At 40.6% G+C, this 19,905-nt stretch overlaps 2 protein-coding genes across 5 annotated transcripts in view; one reads left to right on the plus strand and one right to left on the minus strand.

The window, feature by feature from the left end:
* Positions 1–212: 212 nt before the first annotated feature.
* On the minus strand, positions 213–10,322 carry THNSL1 (threonine synthase like 1). 2 transcript variants are annotated; one of them, XM_032775687.2, is made up of 2 exons: positions 10,165–10,322; positions 213–4,235 (listed from the first exon to the last, which is right to left on the minus strand). In XM_032775687.2, the coding sequence occupies exon 2, from the start codon at positions 4,196–4,198 to the stop codon at positions 1,991–1,993; it is 2,208 nt and encodes a 735-aa protein (XP_032631578.1). In that variant the 5' UTR covers positions 4,199–4,235; positions 10,165–10,322; the 3' UTR covers positions 213–1,990. The 2 variants fall into 2 exon arrangements, with proteins under 2 accessions (XP_032631578.1, XP_032631580.1); XM_032775689.2 differs by lacking the exon at positions 10,165–10,322 and adding an exon at positions 9,247–9,744.
* A 210-nt stretch (positions 10,323–10,532) lies between these two features.
* Positions 10,533–19,905, plus strand: part of ENKUR (enkurin, TRPC channel interacting protein) — a 27,103-nt gene continuing 17,730 nt past the window's right edge. Inside the window, exons 1-3 of one of the 3 annotated variants that reach the window (XM_032775685.2) lie at positions 10,533–10,664; positions 11,012–11,106; positions 12,333–12,478. In XM_032775685.2, the coding sequence (XP_032631576.1) occupies positions 11,030–11,106; positions 12,333–12,478 (223 nt within the window). In that variant the 5' untranslated portion in view covers positions 10,533–10,664; positions 11,012–11,029. Of the gene's footprint in view, positions 10,665–10,990; positions 11,111–12,332; positions 12,479–19,905 lie in introns of those variants that run through there. The other 2 variants (XM_075062291.1, XM_032775686.1) reach the window with 2 other exon arrangements.

Raw genomic sequence — 19,905 nt, forward strand, 5'->3', positions numbered from 1 at the left:
ATTGCAGCATTTAGCATTTCATTACTTATTCTTATCTTCAGAAATGAGGCCTAAAAATATAAAATGTGATTCTAGCATTACTGTGGCAAAAATGTATGTATGATAGAGCTAAAAACAATAGAAAAAATAACCAGCGGTGTCCTGAAAAGCTATTAGAGAATAGCAAAGGCAAGGAAAACAAAACTAATACATATTACACATGCACACATAACTTTGTAGTAGGATACACCTTTAATACACAGAAAATATATTTGTAATATTTGTCATGCAACATATACAAACCATTCTTGTTTCAATCAGCTTATATGAGGAATCAGCAACCTTTGGCACATGGCCCACCAAGGTAAGCACCCTGGCAGGCTGGGTCGGGCCAGTTTGTTTACCTGCCGCGTCCACAGGTTCGCCTGATCACGGCTCCCACTGGCTGCAGTTTGCCGCCCCAGACCAATGGGGGCTGCAGGAAGCAGTGGCCAGCACATCCCTTGGCCTGTGCTGCTTCCCGCAGCCCCCATTGGCCTGGAGCGGCAAACTGCAGACAGAGGGTGCCGCAATCGGCCGAACCTTCAGTCACAGCAGGTAAACAAAGCGGCCCAGCCCGCCAGGGTGTGTACCCTATGGGCCACGTGCCAAAGGTTGCCAATCCCTGGTTTATACTATCACCAAGCATATTATACCATGTAGTGGTACTTAAATTTACAGTTCTGATTGCCAAATACAATCTACAATTAGTAGATATAAGGTAATCTGATACAAGGCAGGTTTGCACTTTGACATCCAGATCTATTATTTTTGAAGCAAAAAACTTATTAACCCACTAGTCAATAGCTGATACACAAAGGGTAACTTAACCATGTGACCTAAAATAGATTTGACTTAGCAAGGAGGGATAAGGTGCAGTAGAAACTGATTTTAGAAGCTTAAAAAAAAAAAAAAAAAAAAAAGGAAAGTTGCCTCAATCTTTGGCTAATCATTTTCTGTGGCTTCTCAGTTACATAAAAATCACAGGGAGAAAATAAAAGATGACATGAAAATAAAAGTAATTTAGAATATCCCCAGAAGCCCGGGGGTCCCAAACACAAACATAAAATTTGATACAAAGGATAGGAATTCAACAGTTGAATATTCCATTTTTATCCAAGAAGGCTTCTGATATTGATATCTTCTACTATTTGGTAAGATGGTGCAATAAACTTGTGAGCTCAAATAGAAAAGCCTCAGCAGAGGCTAAAGGAAGTTGCAAGCGCATTCAGGGAAGAAATACACTTTAAAAGGTGATAAAACATACAGACTGGAGGCTTTTATTTTATAAGGCAAAAGACTGTCCCCTATGGCAAGAAAAAAATGTTTAACAGTGAACAAGAATACATGATTATATAGTCAATACAAAAACAATGTATACAGAGAGAGCATATTAAAATATGTAGGATTGCATGGATACGATGATATAGGTAATTTAATTTCAAGCATTCCAGTTTAAATGTATCCCAGCTGAAGAGAAGATGAAAGCTCTTACTACACCGGCTTTTCAATGCCCTGCGTGAGATTAGTTTTAATGTTTAGCTAAATTCGCAATGGGCAAGTATTCACAGCACATACCATATATACAACAACACAACTGTAGCACTTGTTAGCAATTTCAGATACTATTACCCCTTCACCTTAGAAGTGCTCGCTCCCAGGTCAGGATTGAGGCACACTGCCAGGGTTATGTGAGGAAGCATGCGCTACTGCTGTCCATACTATACTATTTCTGTAAAATAGCCCCTCAGTCTCTTGGGCTTTCAAGCAAGAACCGTTCACCAGCATTAGAATTCTCACATGCATGCAAAAAAATTTTAAATCAATGTTAAAATGTTTTAACTGACCATGAAAATGAGAAAGTATACTCAGAATATAAACTTAAAGACCTTGTGTACTATGCATTTATTAAAACATGACTTTTTAAGTGAAGAGAAAACATTTAAATTGGTATAATAAACACTGAGTTTACTTAGAAAACTTTCATAAACTGATTTTGTATTACAGTTTCTATATGTGCCATCATGACATTCACATCAGCAGCACAGATCTGATGTTTCTGCTTCTCATTCTCTTTCAATGTTTCTAACAGGCCCCTATGGACTGGAGGCAAAGGACTGTAAGAGCTCAGTAAGTGAAGCTGACTTAATGGATTCTGTTTTATTTCTGCAATCCTCAAAGCCCGCAAGATAGCAGGTGCAAACTTGGAATAATGAGCTGTAGATGAAATGATAACTGGGCATGTTCTATCCTGTAATCGATCTGCAACTACTTTAGCAACAGCCGTGTGTGTGTCCAAAATATACCCTGTAGTACTGTATACAGAATGGATAGCAGCTAGGCAATCCTCCTCAGAGCACCACCCAGCCACCAAGTCTTGCTGAAGCTTCTCAAGCAGATCTTTCTGCAACTGAAAGTGACATTGCTTTTCCAGCTCACTAAATAATTGTGTCACCAGCTGTCCATCACCACTAGCAATCAGGTGCAAATGTCGTTCAAGGTTGGAAGACTTCAAAATATCTATTGCTGGTGATGAAGTCTGCATTAATCTTCTTCCCCTTAAATCATAAAGACCTGTTCTTATGAAATCGGTCAAAACATTATTTTCATTGGATGCACAAATACATTTTCTGATAGGGATTCCCATCCTTTTTGCATATAATGCAGCTAATATGTTGCCAAAGTTTCCTGTAGGAATACACACATCTATTGGGCTTCCAAAAGTAATAATATCTTGATGAACAAGGTCAAGGTAGGCAGAGGCATGATAAATAATTTGGGGAAGTAGTCGAGCCCAGTTTATAGAATTTGCTGCACTTAAAGCTGTTCCATATTCTACAGTAAGAAAGCCAGAATAATCAGAATTGGTAAATATTTCTTTTATAGCTGTCTGGCAAAAATCAAAATCAGATTTAACACCCACTGACCACCCATTTTCTCTTTGGCAGCCAATCATTTGTGATTTTTGAATCTGGCTTACTCCATCCTCAGGAAAGAAAGTGACCACAGCAATTCTTTGCTTGTCAGTATCACTAAGACGACTAAAACCATCTAGGACAGCACTTCCTGTGTCTCCAGAAGTAGCTACTAGGACCAAATAATTGCATCTTTTGGGAATACAGTATGCAAATAGATGAGGCATCAACTGTAATGCCAAATCCTTAAATGAGGCTGTTGGTCCATGAAACAACTCAAGGAGAAACTGGTTGCCTGTCAGATACCTAAGAGGGGCAATTTTAGAACAAGTAAAGTTTTCTCCATAAGCAATCTCAACAATTTCTCCCAGCTTGAAAGCAGGTATATCAGCAGGATGTATGAATCTTTCCAATATAATCTGAGCTCTTTCAATGTACGTTGCTTCTACTAAGCTCTGCCATTCTCCAGCAGAGAATGTTGGGAGCCCCTTCTCAGGAACAAAGAGTCCACCATCAGATGCTAGGCCCTCAACAACAACTTCAGTGAAATATTTTTGCTCACACATTTCAGACCTTATATGTCTGGTTGAAATAAAAGTTTCTGATTCTGAGTCTTGATATCTCTTAACTGCATCAAGTACTTTATCTGCTACAGCCTCTGCTGTAAGTCCACTTTCACAACGAACACGGATATCAAACCATTTTTTATAAAATTGCTTCCTAAACTGAAGTATGTCTCTCACAGAAATTCCAGAATCCTGCCCCACAATACGATCCACTTTCATTAATTCCAGCCTATCTATTATGTCTCTTGTGGGTACATCCAGATACACAACAATCCCGTTTTTCTTCACATGCTGCATGCTGGCAGCATGCATTGGATTGGACCCAGAAAGGGAAATTACACTTCCAGATGCTGAAAACTTTAACAGGGCTTTTCCTTCCTCTTCTATAAATTGCCGACTACCAACATCCTGCAATTTTTCTGTCACGCTCATATTCCAGGTTGTTTGAAGGACATCATCATCCACATCTATGACATGACAGCCAAGTTTGTGACCTACTATTCTCCCAACTGTTGTTTTCCCAGCTCCAGGAGGTCCCATCAGGACAATATTCTGGTCTCCAACAAGAGAGAGAGTTGAGAGCCATGATTTCCACAGTTGTGCAAATGCAAGCGTTCTTGGAAAAATCAACTTTCGATGTACACTAGAACCAACGTTCTGTGTTAATTTTAGACACTTATACCGAACAACATGAAACATCTTCTTTCCACTTTTTCAAGCCAACTTGACTTAAATACTATAAAGAAGAAAAAAAAGTAATTAGTAATTCATCGAAACATACCTAAAAAACCTTGTAGATGTGAAATTAAAAAAACCCAACCCTTAGAATACGAAGCTAATTATGACAGTGTCTCTCATAATGCCACAGGGGTAAATATTTATCAGTGAAGTAATACACCCTGACCTTTTACAGAGTACCATCTCACTTTTAGTGACAAATCTTTCAGCAATGCAAGCTTTTAGTAAATAACTTCCCCCATACTACATCTGCATACAAAATTTAGTTTAATTTTTTAAAAAATGTTGAAATGTTGCAGGATTTCTAAAGATGTTACCAGACAACACCAAAACTCAATTTCTCAGATCTGATGTCCTTCTGGCGCAGTCCCAAAGGGGATCTGTATTACACAACCAGAGGAATGAGTCTCTTTCTGTGTGCCCTAACTCTGTCAGTAGGCTCAGCTAAGGGTTGTAAGCTGAACTATTCGCAATTACTGCAAAACAGTAGGTGTTGGATGGACACTCAATATTAACTGTTGAGGCCGATATCCTCGGGTTAAATAAGAATTGTTAGCTGTTAAAGAAGCCCTCAAAACCTAATGCTATAATACTGAAATATATACTAACATGTTTATTTTCTACTTGTTGGTATATAAATATTCAATGATAGATTGTTTCCTTAATAACACAGATTTATTTTTAAACACAGACAGCCCCTTAATGACTGACTAAATGTTTATCTTTTCACAACCTAAAAACTTTTGTTATAAAATATCTTCCCTACATGTAGATGTTTTGGGTTTGGTTTTATTCTTTAAGACAACAAAGAAGGAATGATATACAACCCACTTAAACTCATAGGAAACTCATTAACCTACTGTAGCAATTCTGGCTCTAGCTTATCCAATTCCTTCTAGATAGACATGATACTGAATAAACAGTCTCAAGTATTCCTAGGGTGAAATCATATTTGTTTTTACGTTTGATGTAGATTGAACAGAATTAAAGAAAGAAAATAGAGTGAAGTGGATCTCACAGAAGTGACTTTACTCTCAGAATAATCTTGGCGCGAGAGGGCACTCAGAAACCTGATAAATCAAACTGTTCTCAATAGCAGTGTCCCATTTTGCTTGTTTTGGGAAATCTGTGCCAATGTCAACATGAATTGCAGAGCAGAAATTCTGCGTGATGTTTAGGGGTAGTCAAAATCTGCACACAAGAGAAAATGATCAGCACAAAACTGCACAAAAGCCTTATTGAGCTTCTTTCCATTTTATACTTGAAAAAAAATCAGCTGCTCTGTTACTGTTATTTACTAATGGCTATTAGCTAAAAAAACATTATTTTAAATAAACAGGTTGTCAAAGTTTCTTTGGGAAATTAATCTATAATGAATCTAAAAAAATAATCATTTACATACTGCTGGTTACAAACGACTTTTTAAGGTCATTCCTGCCATGCCAGACAGTGGCCACACTGAGTATTCACAATTGCTATGATATCATTGACTATGTTTGGGATAGCAATATTAAAACTTCCAAGAACATTTTAAAAAACAACTACAAAATGACCAGTGTTTATTTTCCAGGCCAAAAATTTAATTAACTTAACTCAGAATAACATTTTTAAAAATTATCCATAACCTGTACACAGTTACAGTAAAAGCCATGAAAACAAAATGTCCTTAAACCTACATAAAACAAAAATAGCAACAGTTTAAAATATTCACTTTTAATTGCTAAAAAAGCCATGGTGCTGGTACAGGATAGGTGGGTTCAGCTGTGGTTTTTTGGAACGTTTTTGCACAGATTTCTTGACTCAAAAGCAAAATTGGATCCAGCTGTTCCTAATAATTAGATTTTAAGGATTCAGTCTGGATGCCAGTATTCTGCCTACTTGCTTAATAGCATTATATTTAAACACTTCATTAATTTTCAGACTACAAATTTTTGTGCCTTTGTATGATCTAGAATGCCAGAAAATTTCAGATGAAAACAATGCTTTACTATTACTAACTAATAATAAGGGGAAATAGATGTAGTAATAAATTCTAGTCCTGAACAAAGACTTCATGAAGGCAGTTAAGACTGTAACAACAAATTATAAAATCAGGAAGTAAACATAATAAAATGTTGTACCTGAAAAAATTAAAAGACCCGAACATTTGAAACTCTAGAAATTCAAAAATAAAGTTTACACAAACAAGTTTATTCCTGGCCTTGTAATCTATCATAAACTGTGAATCAGCCATTTTGTGGCTATAATAAATATTAAAACTACTTTTCACATTTTAAAATAATTAACAATTAAAAGGCAATACACTGCATGCACACAGCAACTCCCCATTGTCTTTCACACACAAAAGTTGCATAGCAATACATTGCCTGTTTTACCGAATGAGATACTCTGATCTATGCCTAGTATTTGTAAACAGGATAAAGTCTGAGTAGGTATCTGTTGTAGGCAGATGACAACACTATAGACCTACACAGAGAAAAAAGTAAGTATAGGGGTTTTGTTTATTTATTTATTTTAAAATTCACTAGTCTTTACAGAAATGAGCAGATGGAAGCGTTTTAAATATGTTGCAGACAGCTGCTTTGACTTTGTAGCATACAGTGAATAGTAAACAGTAGTAAATGTTTTGAGATTCATTGTTGTGGATTAGATATAAAAATGTGTATCAGTTACAATGAGCATGGAAGATGGAAGACAGATAACACACAGAGCCACATGAATGAGGAGGTTGCAAAATTTATTAGCTCTATCAAATCAAAGAGGTTCTTTGTCTTAGTGGCTGTCTCTATCTTGCAGAGTTTATAAGCTCCACATGAGTTCACATCCTGGATGGCATTCACTGGCCCTGATGGAGTCAGCTGATTTTATGTACTCACCCAAAGTATACAGCAAAGTTCAACTGGCTCCCTGAGGAAGTCCTTGAGGGTTAAATAAACTTTAATGTGTCACTCAAAATTTTAATCATCCACATTTTTCAAAAACACATAAGCCATTAGCCCTCAATGACAACAAATGAGCAACCCAATGTAGACTACCTAAATACCAACTCTGGATGTTTGATTTGAAGTTAATTAGTTAAAAAGAGGTTAAGGGATGACTTGTTTACAGTCTACAAGAACGTATATGGAGAACAGATATTTGAGAATGGTCTCCTCAGTCTAGAAAGGTATAACACCATCCAATGGCTAGAAGTGGAAGCTAGACAAAGTCAGACTGGAAATAAGGTGTAACTTTTTAACAGTGATAGTAATTAGCTAATGGAACAATTTACCAAGGGTCATGTGGATTCTCCATCATGGGAAATTTTTAAATCAAGATTACATGTTTTTCTAAAAGATACATTCTAGGAATTATTTTGAGGAAATTCTATGGCCTGTGTTATACAGTAGGTCAGACTAGACCAGGGATCGGCAACCCTTGGCATGCATATCAGGATTCCCTCCCGACTCTGAACTCTGGGGGTACAGATGTGGGGACCCGCATGAAAGACCCCCTAAGCTTATTTCTAGCAGCTTAGGTTAAAAATTTCCCCAAGGCACAAATCCTTCCTTGTCCTTGGATGGGTACTGCTGCCACCATCAAGTGAGTTAGACAAAGATTCAGGAAAAGGATCACTTGCAGTTCCTGTTTCCCTAAAATATTCCCCCAAACCCCTTCACTCCCCTTCCTGGGGAGGCTTGAGAATAATATACCAACAAAACAGGTTAACAAGATGAGCACAGACCAGACCCTTGGGTTTTTAGAACACTAAAAACCGATCAGATTCTTTAAAAAACAACAACAACAACAACAACAACAAAAAACAGAACTTTTCTTTATTATAAAGAGTAAAAGAAGCACCCCTCTAAAATCAGGATGGAAAGTAATTTTACAGAGTAATAAGATTCATAACACAGAGGATTCCCCTCTAGGCAAAACTTTAAAGTTACAAAAAAAGGAATAAACCTCTCTCTTAGCATAGGAACAATTCACAAGCTAAAACAAAATATAATCAAATGCATTTCCTTTCTATTACTTACACTTTGTAATCTTAGATGCTTAGTTCAGGTATAGCTTTGGGAGATGTATTTTCCCTGCCCTGATTCCTTGCTGACCCAGAGAGAGAAAACAAAAACCTTCTCACACAGGTTAGAAAGTATCTTCTCCTCTTATTGGTCCTTTTGGTCAGGTACCAACCAAGTTATTTGAGCTTCTTAATCCTTTACAGGTAAAGGAGGGATTTTATGCTACCCTCAGCAAGTCCCTCAGCCCATGCCGCTTCCTGCAGCCCCCATTGGCCTGGAGCAGCGAACCACGGCCAATAGGAGTTGCGACTGGCCAAACCTGTGGACGTGGCAGGTAAACAAACCATCCCAACCCACCAGGGTCCTTACCCTGATGGGCCACGGGCCAAAGGTTGCTGATCCCTGGACTAGATAATCATAATGGTCCCTTCTGGCCTTGAAATCTATGAATCCATTGATTGTTTTTCCTCATTTTTTTAGTGCATAACTTGAGATATTTGGTACCTGATTTGCAGAAGTGCTGAATGCAAAACTGCAACTGAATTGAATGGGAATCCTTCTCTGAGCAAACAAAATGCTACAGAAGACTAAAAAGTCTCTGAAAAAAAAAAAATCAAGCCTTAGATGTCTCAAATTGGGCACTCAAAGTTGGAAGACACTTCTGACCTTAATCTCTGTATGCTTCAGTTCCTCATCTCAAAAATGGGCATAATATCACCATCGTAACTAACCTGGAGTTGTGAAGATAAATACCTTTAAGGATCTGGGCCTGAGTCCTTCTCAAAATTGATAAATTTAAGTGCCTAACTCCCAGTGATTTCAATGAGAGTTAGATACCTAAATATCTCAGTTCCGAACCTCAGATACTAAACTGAAGAGCACCATAACAAAGCTCATGAGGAAATTAATAAATATGTTCAGAGCAGCCTATGAAGGCTGTGCAGTATATAAGCCCTGGGGTCATACATTGAATGATCAAAATACAACCAAATATTGAATAGCTACCTATTCAATGAGCACCACTCATCCTGTACATTAAATGAGGTTGAGAGCCTGTGGAAAAAAATAAGTGACCATGAAATTAAAGATGATATCACAATTCATACACACAAGAGGGCCGAATTAAGGATGCACAAACAATCTTAATTCTGGCACTTGATAACTTCTGAATACTTGACATTGCAACCTTAATTTTCTCTTACTGTAATTTTGTTGTATGTAACTATATATCATCACTACAGGTTTATGTGATGTTTTACAGTGACACGTAAAAGGATGAGGTCCCTGTGCTGAGCTTTTCATATTCTAAAGAAAGATTTGTTACAAAATGTCAGCAGATGTGGAAGGGAGCTGTAAAGAAAAAAAGGGAATGTAACTCAGAACGGTGTTATCGCCTCCACTGAGAAAAAGGCAGAAAATGTATACAACATAGATTCCAGGATACACTTAGGGGTTTTCTTGTTTTTCAATATACATGAAGGAGCAAACTATGTCTCAGAGGAAAATTACAGTATATAGATCTAACTTATTCAACCAGGCCTACCAAATTTTTTCCACTATTACTATGAAATTGAATTTATAATAAACAATGTGATACCAAGCACTTCATTTCAGACGGGATGGGGAGAAAAGGCAGCTGCCTTGCTGCAATAGGGACCTCACCCTCAGGGGCATGGTGGGGAGATGGTAGCCCCCTCACCGCAGTGGGGACCCCCCCACAAGGGAGTGAGAGATACGGTGCCCCCCTCACTGCAAAGGGGACCCCTCGGGGGGCGGAGGGATACGGCTGACCGCGCACGGCATATGGCCCCCCAGGAGGCGGAGGGACGGGGCTACCTGTCACTGCAACATCCCTCGAGGACGGGCAGAGGCCCCAGTAACTCGGTTTGAGCCCTAAAATGAGTCACTGAGGGTCAAACGTACCCGGGAGGGGCGTGCCGGGCGCGAGGTTCAGAACCCAGACATTAACCGCACCGCCAGCAGGGCAACGTGAGATTCAACAGCCCAGCCTCCCGTGCCAAGCTGGAACTTCCTCCCCATCTGCACCGCTCCAGCCTCCTCCGGGCTGCGCATGCGCAGCAACCGCAGCCGTAGCCTCCCAACGCAGGGCAGCGACAGCGCGTGCGCAATCATTTCGCACAGCATCCCATCTACGTCAGCACTCGTGCGCCTGCGCAGCCACCAGGGCCCGCCTACTCTGTTAGCATAGTGCGCCCGCGCAGCATCCATCTTCCCATTCTTGGTGTTGTGTACCGCCCCCTAAGTTGCTAGCGGGCTCAGAGAGAAGGAAATGAGGTCACAAATAACCCCTCCCCTCCACACAGGCGTTACTAAGCAATAGTTTCCCATAGCAACTGAAGAGACAACAGTAGGCAACTCCCAAGCAGCAGCATCTTCTCTGAATCGGGACCAAGCGGAGCAGGGTGAGGGAAGGGGGGAGCCACGCGGACAGGTTGGGGGGAATAGGAGCCCCAGGGTGATGGGGCTAGGAGGCGAATGAGGGGGAATAGTGTGCTGGAGAGGAGGAGGAATGAAGTGAGGGGGATGGTGTGAGAGAGGGTCGCAGGAGAGAAAGGAGGAGGCAGGGGAAGAGAAGGGCTGAAACGAAAGAGGAGTGGAAAAGAAAAGGGGGAATAGCGGGGGGTGGAAGAACGAGATGGAGAAAGGGAGGCAGATAAAGAGAGACTGAGAAAATGACAGAGAAAAAAGAGAGGGAGCGAACATGGGAGATTCCTCAACAGTACATACAATGTAAAAGTGTTATCCCTAGGGCCCCATCAAGCCAAGGATGACAGCGCTGTGTGCCCAAGAGAGCATATATAATCTCCTACCGCGGGTGGCGGAGAAGCCAATCAAACTACCAAGGTAGGTGAGTAAGAAAGAATCAGTTTGTTCTGTGACTTTGTCTAATACACTCCAGTTTTTATTAGCTCACCTGGGGAATTGGTATGGTGAAGCTGTAAATATATGCCCAGACAAGACACTTGCTATGGCTTGTTACTAACCATTATATTATTATATAAAAACAAACCAAATTTAATACAACCTTTTGCACACTTCTTTTATAAAATAAATGGAAGTGTTAATGAGTTAACAAGACAAAGATGTCCACACTTTACCCAACTAAGGGGTCCACATTGCTAATTTGTCACATTGCTGGGTTCTGCACCATTTATATATGAAAAATGGAGCATGTTGTAGGCCTGTTCATCGTTTCATTATTTATTATTTAATGTACACCAACAACATAGCACTCAGGAGGAGGGATAACTCAGTGGTTTAAGTATATAATCTAAAAACATTTGTACAGTGCCTAGTACAGTGGGTTTCTGGTCTATGACTATGGCCCCTAGGTGCTACAGCAGTACCAATAATAATTATTATTAATAATAACAATTAATAATGTGGTTCTTTCATCTGTCAATTGGCAGAAGCTGCCTCTTTTGGAGGAATGCTATGTAAAGTATGTATTGTGTATTGTGGCTTGCTCTCCTCCTAAACTGTATATGCTCAACTCTGGAAAGTCCCATGAATGTAGCTGAAGTCTTCATTCAGAAACCTTGTATGCATATTTTGAATTATCTTTGAATAAAGTATAATGAAGTTGATGTGCTAATCCTGCTGGATTGAAGACCCACAAGAAAATGTCATTTTAAGATGCAGATGATTTAAAAAGAAGACAAAGCAATGTGTGTAATGCAAAATTATGCTTTAATCTCATAAAAAATGTTGCTGTAATGTCTTACTTTTTGTATGCAGTACCCAAAGCATTTTTGTTGAGCCACAACATTTATTTGAATATTAACTATAGACAAAGACTGCAATATATATCTACACCTCTACCACAATATAGCGTTGTCCTCGGGAGCCAAAAAATCTTACCGCATTATGGGTGAAACCGTGTTATATCGAACTTGCTTTGATCCACTGGAGTGCACAGTCCCATGCCCCCAGAGCACTGCTTTACTGCGTTATATCTGAATTTGTCTTATATTGGGTCACATATTGGGACAGAGGTGTGTGTGTGTATATATATATATAAATACTTTCTGACTTTTAACTTCTTTCTGGTTATTTTTTCAACATTAAAGATATATATCAACATTTAGACCATCTGTGAAACATGAAATGGAAGAAAATAGAGCTCCATGGAAAACTATGGGACCAGCAAAAAATGAAGTACCATCTCCAAAAAAATTTCTTCTGAAACATTCAAAGGAACCAAAGCTACCAGACAGTATGTTTTTGGCATAAATATGTGAAAAGTAACATATGTTTCTTGTATTTTTAGGATTTGTATCGGTATTGAAAATGAACCCATTAACCTGAAATCTAGTCGTATTTTTAAAGTTTAAACTAGTTCTATATGCTATGACTGCCCTTGTGTTCTTGCCATATTTATGGCTTAATAACCATTGTTCTGTTGTTTTTTTAAATGTTTTTTCTCCCTTCTTTTGCTATGTAAAAGTCATTAACAAACACGAAGGGAAAGTGACTAACTAGCTGACTGGAAAACAGTACAACTGATTATATAAAGAGCACTATCAAATGCACAAGGCAAACTGAAAATAGAGAAAAATTATTAATTTCTTGGTTACAGTAATCTGAGATATTAGTTGTAACAATAGTAGGTTAAAAAATTCTAATAAGTATGATTTTAAGGTTGGTGGTGTGTTTTATGTAAATATTTAATTTAGATTATACATCAGCCACTTCATAAATTGGTCATTAATATGAATATTTTAAATCAAATAATACAAATTAGAAAGTTAAAAACAGTTATTCACAAGAGCAAGGAAATTACATATTGAAGTTGTCTCAACCCAATGATTTTAAAACTTGAAGAGAGCTGGGGAAAGTATTTATGATTTTCTTAAGGATACTATCACCACAGGATTTTCACTCTTTGATACTTGCTCTTGGATCTCAAACCTGTAGTGTGAAACTGTCTTGGAATACGTAAAGCAGAAACATTTTGGAGTGTTGCATCCCACTAAGCCATCAGTAAGTGGGATATTCAACGTTGAGAGGGGTTTTTTTTGCCAGCAGTCTGGCTTTGTACACACACCCCTATCCTTGTTAGAGGGACTTGGCAATTTTAGTCTCCACTTTCCTGACCGGTTGTACCAGGGCAGTTAGTCTGCAGAGACATCATTCTCAATGCAACCAGACTGCTGTAAGTGTGTCACTGTCAGAATTTGCTGTGGCATTGTGAGGTCTCTGGATGTCAAGCCTTGAGAAGTGAAAATGTTCAGTGTACAGTAAACAATTGTGTCTGGGAGCAACATGGTAGCCCAGCATCTGGGCTTGCCCAAAGCCTAGGGGAAACTTTGGCATTGAAAGTAGTTGTGGGGCTGCAAATGCAGCTTGGGAGTTTGATGACTCAGAAGTTTGGCCCTCAGACCCTCAGAGTAGGCATTGGTGACCTCATGGCATCTGGAAATTACTTCAATGCAGCGACCAACTGTGAAGCCTCAGAATAAAACTTGGCACAGCATTATTAGAGCGTAGTGCATCAGAGTTCATTACATTGGAATGTTGGAGCTCATTGCAACAGCACCTGACACATTCAATGCCTCAGAGCTCAGAATCTTGGCATTTTGGCACAATCATGCCTCGGGATAGGACTTAGAGCAGGTATAGGTATACCTGTACTTCAGGGCAGGCCCTGATGCCTTTTTTAAGGATTAGCACTTCAGTATGACTGTGATCTCTTTTTGTTTAAGCACTTCAGAATAGCTCTAGTGCACCTATCTTACTGAGACTTGAGACTTTGATGCTCTGTGAAAGCATGTTGAATCAGCACCTCAGAACAGTCACTATGTCCCTATTTGAGTTTGGTGCTTCAGGGCTCCATAGGGGTCCAAATGCTTTGGTATCTCTTTGGGGTGTCAGTATATCAGTGCTTCTGAATAGCCACAACACAACAGAACCCCTGCTGAGGCTCAGTATTTGTCAAGAACTCATCTGGCTCTGCCTGTGGTTGCCTAGCAACCCAGTGAGCTTGACTGGGTCCAATAAACCCTCACCAAATGACTGTGTTCCCTGACTGGACAGAAGGGTCAACAGCTCACCATTCAAGCCTTTGTAGCAATAACAGCGCCGAGGCTGTTCAGTGTGTTTCATGTCTGCATTTGCGCCAGACCTACTTCCTGTACCAGCACTTGCTCCTGCTCCACCCCTGGTCCCTACCTTCCTCAGAACTCCTAACTCTTGGCTTTGACTAGTGGCTCATCTCCTGCCCTCTAGTTTTGCTCCAATCACTAGACGAGACTCCTGTTCCAACCACTAGGTCAAATTGCCTACACCCTGGGGTATGACAGTATTTCAGTGCTGCAGTATAACTCAGGCACCCCCTTCCCTGGGATTGATATGTCATGACCTCAGAATTTTTCAGTACCTTTGTTAGGCACCAGTGCATTTATACCTTAGGGTGTGTCTACAAGCTGGGGGTATGATTCCCAGCTCGAGGAGATATATTTGTGCTAGCTTTCATTGAGCTACTGTTTTAAAAATAGAGTGAAGCCCCAGGAGCACTAGCAGCAGGGTTTATTGGTAGGAGTCTGCCGTAAGCATTTATAAGAAAGGTGTGGTGCCACACAACCCCCTTGATCATCTTCTTCTTTTGTCTGATTCTGGTCTTCAGACAAACTAGGTATCCTTCATTCATAGAGTGATGGGTTAGATCACAGAAATCCTCTTGGGAGCTGCCACCCAATGTGCCAAGACTACGTCTTCCCCTGCTTTCCCTGCCAGTTCGGGACCCCAGCACCCTGTCCTGCTGAGCCAGACACTTCCATCTGCTCCAACAAAGACCCAGGGTCTGAATTACTTGCCCCAAAGCTGAAGGTTTACCTGAAAGCAGGTAACAGAAGTGTATCTGTCTTTAACACTCAAATGCCCAACTCCCAATGGGGTCTAAACCCAAATAAATCCATTTTACCCTGTATAAAGCTTATACAGGGTAAATTCATAAATTGTTTGCCATCTATAACACTGATAGAGAGATGTGGACAGTTGTTTGCTCCCCCAGATATTAATACATACTCTGAGTTAATTAATAAGTAAAAAGTGATTTTATTAAATACAGAAAGTAGGATTAAAGTGGTTCCAAGTAGTAAGAGACAGAACAAAGTAAGTTACCAAGCAAAATAAAATAAAATGTGCAAACTGAATGTGTATTCTAATCAAACTGAATACAGATAAGATCCTCACTGGTTTCAGAATGCTCCCTTTTACAGACTAATCTCCTTTTAGCCTGGGTCCAGCAATCACTTACACCCCTTGCAGTCACTGCCCTTTGCTCCAGTTTCTTCCAAGTATCCTGGAGGGTGGAGATGCTTTCTCTTTAGCCAGCTGAAGACAAAATGGAGGGGTCTCCCTGAGGTTTAAATAGACGTTCTCTTGTGGGTGGAGACTCCTTCCTCACTCCTATCCAAAGTCCAGCTCCAAGATGGAGTTTAGGAGTTTCCTGGGCAAGTCACATGTCCATGCATGACTCACAGTTTTTATAGGTAGCATCCATTGTTTACGTGCTACCTTGAAGGTTCTCAAGTAGACTTCTTAAGTGGATTGGAGCATTCCAAGATCCATTTTCCTTTAAGTGTTTCTTGATTAGGTACTTAATTTCAACATTCCTTTCTCCAGGAACTGACCAAATGCTCTACTAAGGTTATTTAGAAATCAAGCCAGTACACAGCCAACATTGATAACATCAAATACAAAAATGATACATGCATACAAATAGGATTAATACATTCAGGGGATCATAACCTTTGAGATATGTTACATGGCATATGTAGCATAAAACACATTCTAAGCATATTTCCATAAAGCCTCATGGGAGGCTTAATTTTCAGAGGTGTTAGAAGACCTCCAGCTGCTATTGACTTCAGTAAAAGTTGTAGATACTGAGCACAGGCATGTTATGAGAATAAATAAATTAATTATTAGGAATCACTTGGCTGCTATAGTACCAGGGAACATAGAAAGTACCTTGTAATGTGGTCTACAAACCCCATCCTGAACAAAGGAAGAAGGAGGAGGGGAGCCACTCCTGCCTACAGGCAAGCAGCATCGCCACACCTCCAAGCAGCTGCCGCAACTGCCAATCATGGAGGCAGACACTCAGCTGCAACCAATAGAAGAAACAAGGCCTGCTGTAAAAGAAGAGAGCTCAAAGAAGGAAAGGAGGCAGAAAGGCCTGGGACAATAAAGGGATCACACCCCTCTACCGTGCTGCCTCCGAAAATGCAGCCCATAGGGACTGAAGCAGACCACTTGGCCGAATTAGAGGCCAGAGGCCAAAAACTGTCCTGAATGGGGGCTAACCAAAGAAAGCCAGTCAGGGAGCAACAGAGACCCCCTGAAAGACTAGAGCAAGGTCCAGTGACATATCTTGACAGATAAAAGAAGGTGAAAAAGACAGTAGAGTTTGAATACATATACATTTTCAATGTTTAATAAGTGCCACAGCTTCACCAGGCCTGAGTGCTGGTCTTGGTGAGATGCATCTCCCAAAGTTCAACATCAACACATCCTTGGGATTTTGTCTAGAGCAGAGTTGAAACAGTGGCGGTCCATCCAAATTCTTGTTTTTTTCCCAACAGTTTCTTGGGTATTGTTATTAAAAGAGGACATGACTAAGGACTGTCTATTACTAGGGCCCTACCAAATTCATGGCTATGAAAAACATGTCATGGACCGTGAAATCTGGTCTTTTGTGTACTTTTACCTTTTATACTGTATAGCAGAGGTTCTCAAACTGTGGTCCGCGAGCTCCATTCAGGTGGTCCGTAGATAGTTCCCTCTAAGGTGCGTGCCTGGATGGCTGCACACAAGAAAATGAAGGGCGAGGGAGAGACTTGCCTCCTTCCCAGCCCCAGCTCGGGGGCTGCTGTGGTGGGGGAGAAGGCAAGTTCCCTCCTCCTTCCGAGCCCCAGCTTAGGGGCTGCCACGGTGGGGGAGAGAGGACACATCCATCACATTAGAAAGGTAAGACTACTGATATTAAAATATGAGTTGTGTGCTTTTATTTGTAGAACAAAAAACACGTTTATTATTACTAGGGGTTTTTTTTATATAATGTTTTTATCCAAAGCGCTCTACAATAGTTAGCTAATGGTACAAACAACATTTGGAAATATCATTAAGTGGTCCACCAAGGCCCACAGCAATTTTCAAGTGGTCCATGGAAAAAAAAGTTTGAGAACCACTGCTATATTGGTTTCACGGGTGAAAACAGCATTTCTAAAACAGGAAGTCCTGATCCAAAAGAGAGTTATGAGGGTTTGCACGGTTATTGTAGAGGGGTCATGGTACTGCCACCTTTACTTCTGCAGTGCCTTCAGAGCTAGGTGGCTGGAGAGTGGCAGCTGCTGGCCAGACATCCAGCTCTGAAGGCAGCACCGCACTAGCAACAGCACAGAAGTAAGGGTGGCAATACCAGACCGTGCCATCCTTACTTCTGTGCTGCTGTGTCCAGAGCTGGACAGCTGAAGAGTGACGGCTGCTGGCCGAGGGCTCAGCTCTGAAGGCAGCAGCGCAGAAGTCAGGGTTGCAATACCATACCATGCTATCCTTACTTCTGTGCTGCTCTTGGCAGTGGTGTTCAGAGCTGGGCTCCTGCCAGCAGCTGCTGCTCTCTGGCTGCCCAGCTCTGAAGGCAGCGCCTCCAGCAGCAGCGGAGTAGGAGTAAGAGTGGCACTACCAAGACCTAACCCTGCAATCCCCTGCCCAACACCCTTTTTAGTCAAGACTCCTATGGTTACAACACCATGAAATTTCAGATTTAAATATGTGAAATCATGAAATTTATATTTTTTTTAAATTCTATGACTGCAAAATTGGCCAAAATGGACCATGAATTTGGTAGGGCCCTAATTATTACCATCTCTTATTAGTATGATCTGGATAGCTGATACTTAGAAGGTCATATTCTCTCTTATACTATCAGAAATAGAGCAAGCAGCTTTCGCTATGAACCTCAGGGATGTTTTAAACATAGACAAATGCAGGTAGCTACATGAGCCTTCTGTCTTGCGTTTATGTAGCTTATGTTTCTTATAACTTCCGCTCCCAGTATATCCTTCATTGGCTTCCCAGGCCTATACCTCTGAAGTAAAGGGGTGTGAACTCTCCCACTGTTTAGAATGTTTGTTTCTTTTGTGCTACCCCTTGTTTAGGTTGGCAAATTTTATTTTTATTGGATTCAGTCTGGAAGATCTTTGGTTTTCTCGCTGATGTTCTTTGGAGGTCCCTGATCTTTCCTTTCCTTTATTTAAAAAAAGGAAAGAAAGGAAAGAAACCTTACTAGTTGTTTATTTAATATGGATTGATATTTTCATCACTGTCGCATGCAGTGTGTATTACTGAATTTTTTAGTGGAAAGGACATCCCTCAAGCTATGTACACTGTGAAAGTGAGAATCCTGGATGATGGTATCTTTAAAGAAGGAGAAATCACTTACATTGTAATTCTGCTTCTTTACTGATATAATCTCCCAGGATTTTTACCTGTATGGATGTACTTCATGCGGGGAGGGATTGCTTAGTGGTTTGAGCATTGGCCTGCAACCCCGGGTTGTGAATTCAATTCTTGAGGGGGCCGTTTAGGGTACTGGGGTAAAAATCTGTCTGGGGATTGGTCCTTCTTTGAGCAGGGGGTTGGACTAGATGACCTTCTGAGGTCCCTTCCAACCCTAATGTTCTGTGATTCTATACTTAGTTGAATGTTTCATTTTTTTGCTCAAAAAAGGAATGACAGTTGAGTGTTCCACTGTGTTGTACCACTCGTGCTGCTGGAGAAGAGTGTTCCACCTCATGGCATTGGTGGATGGCTGTGATAAGGTGCAACCCTCAAAAACTCCATAGCTTTGAGAGTTCCCAGTCAGTCTCCATCTAAATGTATGAGACTCAAGAGTGAGAATCCTGTGTAATGATCAATTCAAAGAAGCAGAATTACAAAGAAAGTATGTACCGTATGTGGTGTAGTGCCTAAATGTAATATGTCAAGAATTGAAGGTATTACAAATAAAATACCTCTCTTGAATGACAGTACCTCCCAACAGTTTTACAGAAGCTGCTTTCACTGTTAGCCTTTTACTATATAATCCATTGTACAGAAACATACTTTTATTAGTTCTCAAACTCTGGTCTGTGGCCCACTAATGGCCCACTGAACACTTACTGGTGGTTCACAGAGAGCTGGTTGATTTTTTGGTACTGCATCTTCTCCTTGCTTCCAGCTGCCTCTGCAGTTGTAAAAGCAGCTGAAAACAAAGAGGATGAGTCATCACTACAGCTTTCACTAGTGGGCTGCTGTCATACAGGAGGAGGAGAGGAAACAGAAGCTACCTTCAGTGACGGAAGCTTCCAGTAGGACTAGAACTGCCAGCGTCTCTCCGTGAGAGAGGGAATGAGACAACTTGACAGCATGTTCAGGAGAGAAGGAAGCCAAAAGCATGAGCAGAATGTGTAGGGAGAGAGGAGGATCAGGCAAACATTTGCATGGGTTTAGGAGCTATCATAAGCATCTTTCCCAATTCTGAACCTTAGCGTCCAAAATGTGGGTGCCTAGCATGAACCTCCAAGCTTAATTACCAGCTTGGATCTTATCTCGCTGCCACCAGACAGGAATTATAGCACCTGCCTCGCTCTGGTCCCC

This window comes from Chelonoidis abingdonii, chromosome 2, assembly GCF_003597395.2.
Source record: "Chelonoidis abingdonii isolate Lonesome George chromosome 2, CheloAbing_2.0, whole genome shotgun sequence".
Taxonomy (NCBI): Eukaryota; Metazoa; Chordata; order Testudines; family Testudinidae; genus Chelonoidis; species Chelonoidis abingdonii.

What these genes read in the sequence shown, in the direction of transcription:
- THNSL1 (XM_032775687.2), bottom strand. Translation starts at nt 4,198, where the DNA reads ATGTTTCATGTTGTTCGGTATAAGTGTCTAAAATTAACACAGAACGTT.